Source organism: Mesocricetus auratus, unplaced genomic scaffold (genome assembly GCF_017639785.1).
Source record: "Mesocricetus auratus isolate SY011 unplaced genomic scaffold, BCM_Maur_2.0 Super-Scaffold_100007, whole genome shotgun sequence".
NCBI lineage: Eukaryota > Metazoa > Chordata > Mammalia > Rodentia > Cricetidae > Mesocricetus > Mesocricetus auratus.
Genome location: NW_024429191.1, coordinates 57,838,036 through 57,855,686, shown reverse-complemented (window position 1 = coordinate 57,855,686; position 17,651 = coordinate 57,838,036). Strand labels below are relative to the sequence as shown.

Below are 17,651 nucleotides of genomic sequence, written 5' to 3'. Positions count from 1 at the left end.
AGTATATAGTATTTTAAAATGTCACAAAATACAGTTAAAATGGAAATATTGAAAATAACTGATATACTGAAACTAATGTAATCCTGAGGTCTATCTGGCTTAGAAACTTGGGTCTTCCATTATTTGACCCAATTCCTTAACTTTTTTATTTGTAAGTAGGAGATTTTTGTTTTGTGTTTTAAGACAAAGTTTCACTGTGTAGCCCTGGCTGGCTTTGAACTCACTATGTAAAGGCTGGCCTTGAACTCATTGAGGATCCTCCTGCCTCTGCCTCCCAAGTGCTGGAATTTTAAAGTTGTGAGCTACCACTCCAGCAAAATACCTTAACTTTAAGTAGTATTAATCTTTCCACATCATTGTGAAAATAAAAGCAAAATAGCATATACTGTGAATAGTCAATAAATGGGACTGTTTCATATACACTTAAATTCTATTTTGCAATTACTTCCTTTATTTCTATATTGTCTAGATTGTTTTTAAAGTAACTTGGGATGTTACGATTGCGTAGCCATGAGAATTAGATCATTAGAATCCTCATTATACTTCTCAGCTATTCTACCTAATTTCTATATAAATAAATGTTTAAAACGACAAACCAGAGCTGGGGATGTAACTCTCAATCAATCCTCAGCACTACAAGAAGGAAAGAGAAAGGGCCTGGTCATGGGCAGCATCCTCTCCAAGTTTGTAATGGTACTCATAACCACACATCACTATTTCCAACATAATTTTCAAAAGAATGTAATTAAAATGTCAAGGAAATTAATACATAAAATTCCTACAAAAGCCCAGATAAAAGTCATTGTATTAACTATTTTTATGCAAACAAGATTTCTAAAATTTATTTTACTTAATAGCCCCACATGATTGATACACTAACCTGGTAGAAATGCGACTAAAGACTGCATTGAAGTTGTTGCAGCTGAGAGAAAATAAAACCCCAGAAGCAGAATTCCGAAGTTCAGCCGCATGTTGGTTTCCTTCACGACAGGTGTGAAGAAAATGGCAGATTTCTGGCAGTAACTGTTTGACCAGCATTGTTTCATCTAATCTCATTGTGTCCTTTGGTTGCTAAAATGAAAATAATCACATAATTCTAAAATTTGAACTGTACTGCAAACATTCTCTGTTATTAAAGTTTCAAACATACAGAGAAGCTGAAATAGAAGGAACACCCACACAGCCATCACTTGAATTTAACACAACTGTTATCATTTCCTCACATATGCCACATCTACCTATCTAAAGCCAATAAAGAAGACATTACAATTGAAACCTAATCCTCCATCCAGCCTCACAGGCTCCCTCCATCCCTGTTTATCAGGTGATCCCCTCCCCTTTGGGAAAACTGCAGTTCCCTCTAAGTTCTCAATGGACTGCACTCTTATTCACAAGTAAGTACATTATATCATTTGTCTTTTAATATCCAAAGAAACTCCTAGGTAGAGATCACACTGGACTTTGTACAACCTTATGAAAACATATATTATGCAGTACAAATAATACTGAGTTAAATCACTTCTAAGTAAGTTATAAACATTATTGTATCTCAGCCCTTGTGTATGTCAGTTTATCTTAATGAAGATATTCTCCAACATAACTTCAACATTAATTACATACAAAAATAATACCATTCCATGTATCATCTAATACCCAAGCTATATTCTATGACATCAAAAATGTCTTTCATGGCTTTTTATTCAGCGAAGATCCAAAAATGATTCACAGATTACAACATGACTCTTCAGCTCTTTCAGTTTCTTTATTCTAGAGCAATTTCCCCACATACATTCCACATATATCATTTTTTACATTCCATTTGTCTTCTAGATTATTGATTATCTCCTAAATGGCCTAACTTACTAGCCAGACAAAGATCTAGGGATGTGACTCAGTGGTGCATGCACAAGGTCCTGAATACAGTCTCTTAACTCCAAAAGCAAAAAGAAAAAGAAAAAAAAGAAACCAAAAATAACTTCAAGAGCAAACCAAGGCAAGATAATACATATTTTATATTATACTAGGTATACCATGGAAATCCATCATCATTACAATTAGGTTATCTCCAAAGATTATTGGCATTCACTCTCCAAGATACATTACTTCTCCACTAAAAATGTTAATGGGACCAGGCTGTGGTGGCACACGCCTTTAATCCCAGCACTCGAGAGGCAGAGGCAGATGGATCTCTGTGAGTTTGAGGCCAACCTGGTTTACAGAGTGAATTCCAAGACAGCCAGGACTGTTTCACAGAGAAACCCTGTCTCAGAAAATAAACAAACAAATAAATAAATAAATCAGTTGATGAAGAAAAAGTTGTGGAAACTTAATGAGGCAATACACCATCTTACCCAAGCAATCATGGGTGTGCCTAATATATATACCAGAGATTACAAAGTACTAAGACCTCTGACAAGTTAAAAATGTCCAGCCTCCCAATTCCACCCTACTATATAATGATGTTTTAGTTCTTCTACTCCATTTTATAGGTTAAGAGAGAACAGCAAGATAAAGCAATTCCTATCACTTTAAGTGTAATATTTACAAATACTACCCAACAATTTTGGAATATGGCCAGAGATTAATAAAGTATTAGGGGCTGGAGAGATAGCTTGGTGGTTAAGGGCACTTGCTCTTGCAGAGGACCCTTGTTCAGTTGTCAGCACCCACATGGTGACTCACAACCATGTGTAACAATGGTCACAGAGGATCTGATACCCTCTTTTGACCTCCTCAGGCACCAGGCATGCACATGATACACATACATACATACATGCAGATAAAACATATATATATATAATAAATTTTAAAGGGTTGGAAATATTATGCAGAGCTGGCAATATGGCTCCATGAATAGAGGGGCTTATTGCACAAGCCTAGTAACCTCAGTTTAATTCCAAAACCCATGTAAAAGCAGAAGGAGAGAACCAACTGTCCAAAAGATGTCCTCTGACCTCCACTGGTGCACCATGGCATGCATGCATGCCCCCCAACACTAAGGATTTGGCTCAGTGGTTGGGAGCACATACTGTTCTTGCAAAGGACCTGAGCTCAGTTCCCAGCACCCATGCTGGATGGGTCACAACCACCTGTAACCCCAGCTTCAGGGAGAACCAAAGTCTCTGATATCTGAGTACACCTACACTCATGTGCAGAGAACCACATGCAAACACACACATAAGCATAATTAAAAATAAAAAATGAATTCTTTTAAAATACAAATAAATACTAGGTTTAAATTTTTTCTGGCCCACAGCCTTCCCTGAGAAGTTTATGAATGTGAAGTTTGGGGTTTTTTTACCCCACTAATTTCCTGCCTAATGCCTGCCACTTCTGAACATTCTTTCTCTTCTCAACCACACAGGCAGTCCTCATATTAAATCTCTTCCTTCTTGAAGTTAGAGAGATGGCTCAGTGGTTAGAGCATTTATTGCTCTTGCAGAGAACCTGAACTTGGCTCTCAGCATCCACATGATAGTTTACAGCCACCAGTAACTCCAATCAGAGAGCGCAGATGCCCTCTTCTGGCTCTGCAGGCACCAGAGTCCCACACATGGGGCACATACACACAAGCAAGCAAAGCAGCATTCATCTACATAAAGTATCTAAAAAATAACTTTTTACATCTCTTCCCCCTAGATTTACTGTAGAGAAGTCTAGTGTATAAATAAGAGAGAAGGTATGTTGAATAAAAGAAAATCTCTGGCTGAGCAGTGGTGGCACTCGTCTTTCAATCTCAGCACTTGAGAGGCAGAGGCATATGATCTCCACAAGTTGGAGGCCAGGCTGCTCTACAGAGGGAGTTCCAGGACAGTCAGGGCAGTTAACACAGAGAAACCCTGAATCAAAAAACAACAACAACAAAAACCAAACAAACAAACAAAAAGCAAACTTCTATATTCTGTGATGAATAAAAAAACATTAACTAACATATAAGGCAGACAATTTTAAAGAACAAATATTCATTTATGTATTTACATAAACACCTACCCATGTTTGGCAAAGAATTAAGGTTAGTGAGTAATATAAATACTTTATACAACAGAAAACATCTTGAAAAAGCTTAAATAGTTGTTATTTCAATTATCAAGAGTCAGCCTCTTGGAGACAACAGTATGGTACTAAGTGGCTCCACTACATACCTGTTACAAAAGCTCAGATTTACACAAGTGTTCTGGTAGTAGCTATTCCCAGAAGGAGAGATTCAAAAAAAGAAAAACAGGACAGATTCCATTTTCAAGGTCTGTACAAAGTTGAAACCATATTTGTGATAGAGGAAAATTAAGATTGCCCTTGGTCTTCTGAATCTCATTCTTCCAGTTGTACAATGCCACAAGGCTAGTAATATCTGAGAAGTTAATCGAATTAAATAGTGATTTTTTTTCATAAAAATCTTTTCTTAAAAAAATATTTGAGACAGAAATGGGGCTCAAACTTAACATTTTAAGTAAATTTAACTATCTATGTAATTTACCAAAGTTGATAAAATAATTTTTTCTAAATTCTGCGGTACCAAGTCAACTGTATTAACGAACTTTATATTTGTCTACCTTAGACAAAGACTCTTTGAGTGTCCTCAGGGTCCATACTGACCTTTTGGTTCTTCAGGTCCTTCTCAAGACTGAGCTCACAGAACTTGATTACTTTAGAATGAGTTTACTCACCCCGGCAAGACATTTTTCCAGTGTATCCAATATAATCAACTGAGAAAGATACAAATTTTTTTCAGCAGCTTCTCCAAATATCCGCTGAAAGAAAAATATATTCAGAGAGTTTAACATTCCACTACAAATTAGCACATATGAAATATAAAAGACTAAAGATCATCTGGCAGTAGTGGCACTCGCCTTTAATCTCAGCAGTGAATGGCAGGTGGATCTCTGTGAGTATAAGGTCATACGGATCTACAGAGCTAGTTCCAGGACAAGCCAGAGCAATACAGAGAACCCCTTTCTCAGGAGGAAAAAAAAACTACAAATCAAGAAAAACTATTAATGTTCCATTTTTTTCGTTCTAAATTCAATGATATTTAAGTCTATTATTTCTTACTTTACCCTAATACTCAAAAATAAATTCCTGATGAATAGAAATAAAGGCCTGCCATTAGCTCTGTAACAGTAAAACATGCTGCTTTATGTTTTTAGAACAACTATGACTTGACCAGTCATGGTGGGAAAATACTGGTAATTCCAGCACTATGGAAAGAATAGCAAGAGGATTAGAAGAAGATCAAGGTTAGTGCAAAGTATATAACAAGTTCAAGGACAGCCCAGGCTACATGATTTAAAAAAAAAAAAAACATAGAAGGAAGGGGATGAAGGGAGTGGGCTGATGGTAATGAATCAATGAGGATTTAAAAATAATTTATGAGTTAGAGGTCTGTACAGTCTTGCATTAAGCATTTAAGCTTCCTTCCTACTACAAAACAACTAATTTCTTAATTCTTATCAAACTAGAATGCTACTACATCAAAAACAGTGAATCTTAAGAATTCACTACTTTCGCCGAGTGGTGGAGTTGCACACCTTTAATCCCAGCACTCGGGAGGCAGAGGCAGGTGGATCTCTGTGAATTGGAGACCAGCCTGGTCTACAGAGTGAGTTCCAGGACAGCCTCCAAAGCCACAGAGAAACTCTGTCTCAAAAAAAAAAAAAAATTCACTACTATCAAATTGAACTCTGTATCATCTATCTACTTACTAACAAGAGACTATGACTTTCATAGTGTCATTTTTTCTTTTAAAATTTTTCTATATTTACCTGCCAGGCAGTGGTGGCACATGCCTTGAGTCCCAGCACTTGGGAGGCAGAGGCAGAGGAAGAAGCAGATGAATCTCTGTGAGTTCAAGATCAGCCTGGTCTACAGAGTGAGTTTCTAGGAGAGGTTCCAAGCTACACAGAGAAACCCTAACTTGGGGGGTGGGGGAGTGGTGTTCTATTTTTGCTGGTGGTGGTATCACATACCTTTAATCCCTCACTCAGGAAGCAGAGGCAGGCAGATCTCTGAATACAAGGGCAACCTGGTCTACAGAACAAATTCCAGGACAGCCAGAGCTACACAGAGAAACCCCGCCTCAAAAAGTTTTGTATTTAATTATTTTCTATTTTTTATTTTATTGTTATTGTGTGTGTGGTGCATATGCTAGTGTGAGTGTGGGTTCACCATGGTGCCCATGTGGAGGTCAAAGCATAGACAACTTTTGGGAGCGGGTTCTCACCTTCAACCAGTCTGTGAGCCAGCTATCTCACAAGCCCTATAACTTCTCAGTGAGTTCTAAATGAATACCAACACCACAACAGTTTTAAAATGATCCCAAATACAAAATACTGGGAATGCAGCCATATACTCATACATGAAAATTCTATTAGTGTGTTCCACATTGGACAAAAAGAGCTATAGCGAAATATTAAATGCATCATAAAAATAACTTTACCTTTTTATAAAAGGTCCTGTTTTTAGGGAGGGGGAATTTTTTAACAAAGAAAATAATCTATTGGACTGCTCATACCTCCAATTGATCAGTTCTGCAACTCTGATACTAACCATCTTTTTTTTGGGGTGGGGGAGGGGGGTTTCAAGACAGGGTTTCTCAGTATCGCTTTGGAGCCTGTCCTGAAACTTGGTCTGTAGACCAGGCTGGCCTCAACTCAGAGATCCACCTGCCTCTGCCTCCCGAGTACTGGGATTAAAGGCATGTGCCACCAAGGCCAGGTTAGTGGAGCCATTCTATATGAAGAGATACCTTACCCAGCCTAGACACAGGGGTGTGGAGGGTGGAGAGGTGCCTTGGTCCTGCCTCAACAAGATGATGGGAAAGACTTAGTAGATTTCCTAGGAGAGGCCTTACCCTCTGAGGAGCAGATGGGAGGAATGAGTGGGGGGAGCAGGAGGAGAAGGAAAAAATTAAAAAGAAAAAAGAAGGGGCTGGAGAGATGGCTCAGAGGTTAAGAGCACTGGCTGGTCTTCCAGAGGTCCTGAGTTCAATTCCCAGCAACCACATGGTGGCTCACAACCATCTGCAATTCAATCTGGTGCCCTCTTCTGGCGTGTAGACAGAACACTGTATATGTAATAAATACATAAATCTTTAAAAAATAAATAAATAAAAAATAAAAGAGAACAACATTTGAAAAAAAAAAAAAAAAGAAGGGTGTTGGTGGCTCACGCCTTTAATCCCAGCACTTGGAGGCACAGGCAGGAGGATCTCTGTTAGGCCAGCCTGATCTACAGAGCAAGTTCCAGGACAGGCTCCAAAACAATACAAGAAATCCTGTCTCAAAAAAACTAAAAAAAGAAAGAAAGAAGGAAGGAAGGAAGGAAGGAAGGAAGGAAGGAAGGAAGGAAGGAAGGAAGGAAGGAAGGAAAGAAGAAAACATATTAGAAAATTAAAAAAGGGTGTCCTTGCAAACAAATGTACTACATTGTCATATTCACTAGAGGAAATTTTACAACTTAAATGTTCAAAAGGAAGAGAATAATTAAATTGTAGCACATCAACTTGATAGATTAAAAGACTACTATGAAATGTTAATGTTAAAACTTTGTAAGTGCCGAAGTTTTTAGTAACAGTGATAAATAAAAAATTTGAAAATGCAAAAAAATTTTAATTCCACAATTTAGGGGTGAAGATCATAGTTTCTAGACCACATAATTTGGAAATGGGCAGCCAACAAATACATTCAAGAAAGCAGCTAACAAAAAGCATCTATCAGCTTCTATCAGATATTAACAGATTCTATCAGCTAGAGGTGTAGATTAGGAAGGAAGAGAAGAAAAGTGGGGGAAAGGAATCTATATTATGAACAGTTTACATACAATACAAAAGTCATATAAAAATTATAATTCCTGAAAAGTGAGATAAAGTAATAAGAAAGGCTTCAAACGGATAGATAAAAAGTCAAATTTTAAGTTACACTTGTGCTCACCATAAAATGAAATGACTCTCATCTTAAATCCTAAGAAAATATTTCCCATACTTTAAAACATGCTGCTCTAAACTTCCAAATCAGAACCAAAATAAAGCAAATTATCAAAAAAGCATAAATGTAGTAACTCAAATACTCACCATATTATTAACATTCTTCAAGATGGTAGTGAGGCCACTTATGACCAAAGAAAACTTGTATTTGGAAATGTTGATCAGACATTCCTTGTTATGCTCGGTGCTGACTTTGGTATGTGTATTTTGCTGTCCTGTTTTTATTGGAAGCTAAAAAGGAAAAATATTAAGATTTTACTCTTCAAAATTACTAAACAGACTTTTCAATGAAAAATTACATTTTAGGTTTGAAATCTTTATCAACCATGGCTACCAACTCTAGTTTACAACACAACATAGAATTTAGACCAAATCCTAAATGATCTGTCAATTTTAATTTTAGGTTCTCTTTTGGGAAATCATAAACCTCTATCTACAAGATCAAATCTATCCAGTGCTTTCCAAGAAGAACCCACAGAACCAGAGCTATGTCCTTGAAGCTACAAAGTATTTAAGAGACTGTCGGCAACAAATACACATAACCCTTTACTGTACACACTGAACTCAAACATGTAAAGAACTACAGATCAGCCGGGCAGTGGTGGTGCATGCATTTAATCCCAGCACTAAGCAGGCAGAGACAAGAGGATCTCTGAGTTTAAAGTCAGCCTGGTCTACAAAGTGAGTTCTGGGACTGGGCTATGCAGAGAAATCATATCTCAAAAATCAAAAACAAAAACCCTACAGACCAAGGAAATCTAAAGTCCAAACTTCTGGTCAATGGAGAACAGCAGCCAATTGTTCAGATATAACAAACTATAAAACTAGGAACAGAGTTAAAACTGACTCCAACTAAGATAACCAACCAGGGGCTGGAGAAACAACTCGGCAGTTAAGAACACTGGCTGCTCTTCCAGAAGACCCAGAATCTAGTACCAGCACCCACATGGCAACTTACAACCATCTGTAATTCCAGTTCCAGGGGAACTGATACTCTCACACAGACAGACAGACATGCAGGCAAAACACCAATGAACATAAAATTTAAAAAATTAATAAAATATAAAAAAAATTTTAAATATTAAAAAACAACCACTCCCAAAAAAAGTAACAAAGCAACCAAAAATTCATCTCACAGGAAAACAAATTCTTTGAAGGGCTCACATTTACACTGGCCTGCGGATGAGCTCAATTACATTGCATAGAAATGCATCTCTATTGACTCATAAGCATAATTCTGTACAAAAGTATCAGATCTCAAGTCACTGTTCATATCAGACCCTGCTAACGCTGACAGAGAACCAAGGAGGCTCCTCTGTGAAAACCATACCTGAAACTAACTAGCTCCTCTTGAAAGTGGTCCAAGTATAGATGAGAGAAACAAGTGATATGTCTAGGTTTTTATTAAGTCAGTAGACATGATTAATTTGACAGCAAAGAAATACCAAGTATAGAGGGGATGAGGTTAATATGTAAGAGGCAGTGTACAGAAGCTATCAGATTACATAAAGTTAACCATATGAATTGTGAAAGAAAAAACCCAAAAGCTCAGAAAAGAGAATTTCAGAAGTTGAAAATGGCAACAATACGTTTTACGCATCTCCTCAGCCCTTCACACAATCAGCAGAAAATCCAGAAAAGTAAAGCTGAAGCTCACAGGGATTCACAGACAAGTGAGAGAATGAGGTTCTCCCAAGTAAGTGTGTGCATGTGTGCATATACAAATAAGACTCCCTTAACACAACACTGGGATGGTACGAGTATATACACAAGCGGAGGCAGAAAGCCTGATGAATGTAACAAACAGATTTCCCCAAATAGCAGTCCATTCTCAACGAAAGCACAGCATTCCAATTCAGAAACAAAACAGAGATGTATACTACTGCATACAGCAGGCCTATGGTCAAGTATGAAGAACTGTGGTACATCCTAAATTGACACTAACAGAATTTTTTGCAATGATATTCTGTATCAGCAATGACCAGCACCTTGGCCACTAGCCAGCTCTATGTGGCTACTGTAAACATCTGTAACATAGTTATTTATTAGCACATATGAGGAATCAAATGTTTGATTTTATTTAAGTTTAACTTTAACTTTAAGTAGCTATATATGATGCAGCTATCAAATCCCACTAGGCAATTAAAGTTCTAAACCATGCAATTGAAGAATCAGTTATTCCAAGAAGCAGCCTATAATGAGAAGAAAATGTCGAAATTAAACTCTCAATTAACCATAGGGGAAAAGTAGGCAAATGAAGTGGGATTATATAAAGTAAGAAAAAGGATGGCAGCCAAAAGAACTCCGAAGAAATGAAATCACCTTATTTTCTCCGTTTTATTAAATTAACTTCACCTTGTGGGTTGTGGGAATCCAATTCAGGTCATCTGCTTTGGTGGCAAGCACCTTAGCTACTCAGTCACCTTACCAGCCCCTTACATCTTTTTATTTTCCTCCTTACCATGCTCAGGCTTGAACACCCTGTCCTGTGTTATACTGCTTCCCCATGTACACATGTTCCTCAACCCACTCAAACTCTGTGCTAATACACCCCACCTCCCATACAGAAGAGTCACACAGCCCACCACTCTTTTCTGGACCCACTCAGGTACTGATCCCCATTTAGAGATATCTTTCTTATAAACTCCATCCTTTTCGAGTGGGGCTTTGTTATCCTATGGCCTCCGCTCCCCTTCCTCCCTGGTTGAATCACTGCTGGCCTCCCTCTGCAGAGTAGTCTCTCCTTGAATCACTCATTCTCCAACTCTGAGCCTGCCAGTGTTGGCAACTCTCTTACTGCCGTATGCTGGTTTCCTCCACGGGAATGCCTTTTTCATCCTCATCAGATGCTTACCCAAATGAACACAGATGGCAACTTGCTCTGCTTTACCTGATGGGTTTATACTGAATGATTATACAGAGGGAGAGAAGGAAACAGAGGAGCCAGTATTTTCTGTGGAAATGGTATGACTGTAGTTTAGGTTGGTAAGAAACAGGTTCTAGTCAGGGTGGTAGATTATCTGAAAAATCTAGAAACAACATTTGGGAATTGGCGTTGGAGCTTCAATAGTGGTTGGGTATAAATAGGCTCACTTGTGTGTGAATTGAGTATAAATAGGTTCTTTAAGAATCAAGGTTTCTTGCTGAACGAGGTTAATCCCAGCACTCAGGAGGCAGAGGCAGATGGATCTCTGTGAGATCAAGGTCAGCTTGGTCTATAAAGTGAGTTTTGGGACAGACAGGGCTACCCAAAAAAACCCTCTCTCAAAAAGAGGGAGGGAGGGAGAGAAGAAGAGAGGGAGGAAGAAAAGAGGGATGGAGGGAATCAAAGCTTCTGTGTATAAAAATTTTGGGTAGCTGTAAATTCAGAATAGCAGGAAAATTGAATAAACCAAAATTCAAGCAAGGGACAGTAAAGCTAGAATTCATTTTTTTTGCAAAATTAGTTTGGCTCCATGTTAATAACTTTGCCTACAGATGTCTTTATAGTACCTATATTGTTTTTAAATAATTATGTAACACTGTTGTATGAGCTCAATATTAAATTTCAGGTTTTTACCCCACTCTGCCCAACACTTAGTGATCATATACTATTAGCTTAGCCATATCCTGTACCATTTATTCCTGGATTAGCAATTTGCAGTTGGCTTATTTTTTTTATTTAACTTTGTTACAGGAATAATAACTTTGTTTGCAACTGTGAAAATAAAACTTCACAAATTTTAAGTTCATTAAGCACTATATAAAGCACTATTATTTATGTAATATGTAACCAAAGACACAGAATCCTCTGAGGGGATGTGTTTAATATAACCAGCTACAATATTCAGAGGTATACTTTAATTTTTAATGCATTAATAATTAATAACAATAATGTGTATGCCTGTGCAATGTCCTTGGAGGCCAGAAAATGAAGCCAGAGCCCCTGCGACTGGAGTTTAAATATGGTCATGAGCTGGGAACCAAACTAGATCCTCCAGAACAGCAGCCAGTGCTCTGAACCACAAGGCCTATTCTCCAGCCCAGAAAACACTTTCGTAATGTGTTTGTTTCCTGATATGTAAAGACGACTGTTGGGTGCTTTTCCTCCTTCTAGGATTATCTTCTTTGCTTTTGTCCTGATGTTCTAAGTGAAATATAATGTCACCCATACTTCCCATCAGAGTCTGAAAGGCCTTTTAGAAACTCATTAGAATGTACACAGAAGCAAACATTTTAGCCTGTGACCTTTTGAAGAATTTCTGAGTGAAACTAGAAACAAACTACCCATTGTTCACAGTGCTTTGCTTAATATTAGGCTTTCTTTTAAATAAATCCCTCTTTGTTAAGATCTCATATCTTAATTAGATCATAATTTGTTTTAAATAGAGATCATAATTCAAAGGGAATTATTTCTCTTCATGTAGTCTAACTCCTTTATATTCTATTATCCAAAGATGTCTATACATTCTATTATTTCCAGATATTTATAATATAGCATAAAAATTTTTTGAAGTTTAATTGATTTTCCCCAATTTTGAAAGTAGTAAGTGTTCACTGAAAACAAAGCTAAAAGAACAATTTTAAAAAGCTCTCAAATACAATGACCTTACCTTTTTAAAATTTATTTTGCTCAAAAAAAAAATTCCCTAGTGTCTTCTGTACCTCAGACTCAAACTCACTATTTCAGACAAGGATGACCTTGAACTTCTGATTCTCCTGCCTATACCTCCTAATTGCTAGAGTTATTAGCATGTACAATGAATGCTACAGATGTCATCTACAACTTCATGCATACTAAGGAAGTACTCTCTATCAGCTAAGCTATATCCCAGCATGTCTATATGATTCTTCTGAAAATACCATTAGCTAAATGATAAACTGTTAAATGCATATCACTCAGGCATCTTACGATCTCTATGGGAGCAAGAAAATTATCTTTCTCAGAAGCTATTTTATCCTTTGATTAAGAGGGGAATTTTTTAAGGCAATTATTTTTTGTTGAGTAAAAGAATAAACCATTTACATTACACTGACTTTTCCTACTGCCTTTAACAACTACCTTTTTATATCCCAGGGCAGTGTGCCTCAAACTGTGGTCCAAGAGCAACAGGCGGTCACTGCTAGTCTGCAGACTAAAGTACAGACAGTTCAGTGAATTCAGAGGGAAAGACTGAACAACCATTTCCTTTGCTTATATTTTAAAAACTGAACTATAAAATAACCTTTCCACCATAATCCTATGACTTCCTTAATATGTGAAAAATCTCCATAATATAAACTATCAGCCTCTTGGCTTAATCTTTAAATTAAGCATTACTTCCCAGAAAACCACTAAGGCACATTCTCCTAGACAAAGTAGATCTTCACAGAAAGACTTATATTTGGAGGGTCAGCAACTACAAAGTTGCCAGACCAACCTGCTCCCTGCCAACCTGACCTACGGGTACATACACAGGAGTTCCCAGCAAGCCCTCACTTAAGAGTAGACTTCTACATTTTTTCCCCACTCTCAGGCATAATTAGCAAATAAAATTTTTATGTATTTAATTTACATAACATGGTTTCAATATCCTGTGGAATCATAACCACAAGTGTGGCACTTTGAATGAAAATGATCCCCATAGGTTCCTAAATTTGAATACTTGTTTCTCAGCTGTTCCTTCACTCTGACATCATGGACTCTAACCCTCTGAAATTATAAACCAAACTAAACAGTTTCTTTTATAAATTGCTTTGGTCACTGTGTTTTTCACAGCAATAGAAAAATAACCACGATAACAATTAATTAATGCATTCTTCAGCACCCAACATAATTACCTTTGGTAAAAGGAAAACAGTAAGAATATCTAAGCTCTATGACAATATTAAAGTGAGAATGGAGAGGAGATATATCCAATGCTGAAGGGCTTGCCTATCATGCCAGGTCCTGTATTCAGTCCCCAGCATCACAAAAATGAAAACTAAAGTTAGAAGGCTGGTAAGATGGCTCAATGGTTTAGTGCACTTACTGGTTCGTTTCCCAGCACCCAGTAACTAACTACACTGTCAGAAGTACCTAGTACCTCTGGCCTCCAGGGGTACCCACATAGCTTAAAAATGGATGGATGAGAGAGAGATTAGAGAGATGAAGGGAAGAGATAAGATAGCTGAGTATAGTAGCACACCTCTAAATTCTAGGCCAGCAGGCTAGCCAGGGTGTAGAGCACGCCTTTAATCCCAGCACTCGGGAGGCAGAGGCAGGCGGATCTCTGTGAGTTCGAGGCCAGGCTGGACCGATAGCCTCCAAAACAACACAGAGAAACCCTGTCTTGTAAAAACCAAATAAATAAATAAATAAATAAAATAAAACACACACAGCCTGGAACCAAACAAAAGCAAAGTCTGTTAATATAAAACAGAGGTCAAGCAAACAAATCTGTACAATTAAGAAAACATACAGATTGTTACTTATTAACTTCTAGAAAATATTCATGCAGGCAATGATGGAGCCCACCTGTAATGCCAATCAGAACAATGAGGCAAGGAGATACAGTGTCTGAGGACGGCCTTGACCTACAAATTAAGACCTTGTCTCAAAAATAAGACTTTAAAAAATTTAAAAGATGGTATTCCAAAAATAAAAGAGAATGGGCTGGGCGTGGTAGCATATGCTTTTAATTCCCAAAGCAAGGCATTTTAAAATTATTCACACCTAAAACACACACACACCCTCTAAAACATTTTCAGGAAACTACACAGCAACAAAGAACAAACATGGGCCAATCAACAAAGATGGGCCAATCAACAAAGATGGGCCAACAAAATGGCTCAGTAACAGTATGAATCCCCAAGCCTGACAACCTGAGTTTGATACCTAGAACCCAGTTGGTAGATTGGTAGCTGTAATCTGACCTATACAAATGTGTGCATACAAACACACTCACACAGATAAATGTAATACAAAAGGTGAACAAAAAAGATAAAACTTAAGAACAGCCAGAGAGAAAATACCACCTATGGCAATTATAATGACAAATAAATTCTCAACAGTAACAACAGTAAAAAAGTAAGGAAACAGTATCTTTAACATACTGAAGAGAAAAATAGCTGCCTAGATTTTTACATAATGGTGGAATTATGACTCAGGAATAAGGAGGAAATTAAGATATTTTTAAGAAAAGAAAAAGAGCAATTACTGCAATAGACTCATTAAAAATTGTTCTAAAGAACATGCTTAAAACAGAGAAAACAAAATGAGCCGGAAAAAAAAAAAGAATGAGCCTAAAAAAAAAGTCAGATTCAAGCAGGGGGGTGAAAAAAAAGACTTGAAATAAGTAGCAAAAATAAATTCAAATATGTCAGTAATCATTATTAATGTAAATAAACACTCCAGTTGGAACAAAAAAGGCCAACTAGTTTCACAAGCACCATTTGTAAGAAAAACGTAAAACACAAACACACACAAAGATTCATTGTCGGTAAATGGAAAAAGGTCCACCAAACACTAAAGAAAACTGAACAAGAAGTGGAATGCAAGTAGCTCAGTGGTAGATGGCTTATCCAGCACATGCAAGGTAGAAAGGAGGAGGGAGGTGACAAAAGCAAAAAGCACCAGAAACAAAAGATGATGTCATCGAATAACATTCTAACTTCTGTGCATCTAATAACAGACATACAACAAAACTGACACATCTACTAAACCTGACTAGAGAGATATTTCAGAAAGTAGGAGTGCCTGCTATACAAGCATGGGGGCCTGAGTTCTGCTCTGATACCCAGGTAAAAGACTGGACCTTACTGTGTATGTACCTCTAACCTCACTGCTGATAGGGGTAAAAACAGAAGGATCACTGGGCTTGCTGGCCACCAGTCTGCTCTAAGTTCAGTGAGAAACCCTGTGTCAAAGGAATAAGGCAGAGTGATACAGCAGAACGTTTGACACCCTCCTCTGGCCTCTGTGTAGGTACATGCATAGGCACAAACATGTGTACACATGTGTACACACACACACACACATGAACATTAAAAGAAAAAATCAAATTTAGTGCAAGATTGCCCAATTCATATCTCTTTCAGTTATACAATATAATGAGGAAAAATCAGAATTTAGAAATGCTAAACTGCTTAATTATTAAACTTGACCAAAACAACACATAAAAATCATACTCAAGAACAAAACTACATGTTACTTTCAAGAACTATAAAATCTTTATAAAATGAACTTCACAACTAGTTAGACTCCAAGATGGCCCATAATTATTCCTACCTTCTAATTATCTCTAACCTTGTGTAATTCTTGCACCTATATGAAAGTCATTCTGCATAGGTACTATAAGATAGCAGAAGTTAGGTACATCAACTTCTAAGGGTCTAAAAATAGCTGTGGCTTTTGATTCTCTCAAAACATTCACCTTCCAGAATGCCAACTGTCATGCAACAAGCAGGTCTATCAACAGGAACTGAGCCCTTTTGCAAACAGCTAGCAAAAAATTGAAGCCACCTGCCTACAGCTATGGAAATTATTTCACTTGAAAGTGAATGCTATAGTACAAGTCAAGTTGTCAGATGACTGCAGCTTGTCTGCAATCATGTAAAAAACTGTGAGCAAAAGAACACTTTATTTCTACAGAGCGAGGTCCAGGACAGCCTCCAAAGCCACAGAGAAACCCTGTCTGGAAAAAACAAAAAAAAAAAAAAAAAGAACACTTTATTGCCTGGAGGTGGTGGGACACATTTTTAATTCCAGCACTCAGGAGACAGAGGCAGGTGGATCTCTGTGAGTTCAAGGCCAGCCTGGTCTACAGAGTAAGTTACAAGATAACCACGGGATTTATACAGAGAAACCCTATATCAAACACAAACAAACACACACACACACACACAACCACTTCATTACGCCACTCATGGATTTTGGAAAGGCAGAATTTTGAGATATTAAATGCTGTTGTTCTTTAAATCAAACAGGGGATAGTCTTGTAATCCCAGCTACTAAGCAAGCTGGACAGAAAAGCCAACCATGACATAAACACCAGCCTGTGCTAGAGGGAATTCAAAAGAAGTTCAAGAAACTTCAGTGAGAATCTGTTTCAAAATTAAAAAGTACAAAGGAAGGCTGGAGAGATGGCTTAGCAGTTAGGAGTACCTGCTGCTCTTCCAGAGGACCCAAGTTCAATCCCAGCACCCACATGGCAGTTCAGAACTCTCTGTAACTCCACTTTCATAAATAAATTTGTTAAAAATAAATCTTTTTTTGCTGGGCAGTGGTGGAGCACACCTTTAATCCCAGCACTCAGGAGGCAGAGGCAGGCGGATCTTTGTGAGTTTGAAGTCAGTCTGGTCTACAGAGTGAGTTCCAGGACAACCTCCAAAACAATACAGAGAAACCCTGTCTTGAAAATAACAAAAAAGAAAGAAAGAAGGAAACTTTTCTAGGATAGCCAGGGCTTGAAAATCATAAATAAATAAATAGCCAAAAGACAGCTAGGAAAATATCTCAAAGACAATTAAATACCCTGGGCAAAAGGAAAATCATAACCAAAAATAAAAATACCTAGAATATAAAAAAATGAATAAACAGCCAGGCTAGAGAGACGGCTCAGTGGTTAAGAACATGTGCTTATTCTTCTACAGGACCTGAGTTCAGACCCCAGCATCCATCCCAGGCAGCTTAACAAATGTCCATCAGTCTCAGGGGATCTGTCTTCCACTTTCT

General features: G+C 37.6%; 1 protein-coding gene across 10 annotated transcripts in view; it reads right to left on the bottom strand.

The window, feature by feature from the left end:
* Nf1 (neurofibromin 1) overlaps positions 1-17,651 on the bottom strand; it is a 232,041-nt gene that overhangs the window by 188,095 nt on the left and 26,295 nt on the right. For 9 of the 10 annotated variants that reach the window (XM_040749259.1, XM_040749252.1, XM_040749251.1 and 6 more), the window contains exons 2-4: positions 8,066-8,209; positions 4,665-4,748; positions 881-1,071 (exon numbers count right to left, since the gene is read on the bottom strand). In XM_040749259.1, the coding sequence (XP_040605193.1) occupies positions 881-1,071; positions 4,665-4,748; positions 8,066-8,209 (419 nt within the window). Of the gene's footprint in view, positions 1-880; positions 1,072-4,142; positions 4,349-4,664; positions 4,749-8,065; positions 8,210-17,651 lie in introns of those variants that run through there. The other variant, XM_040749260.1, reaches the window with a different exon arrangement.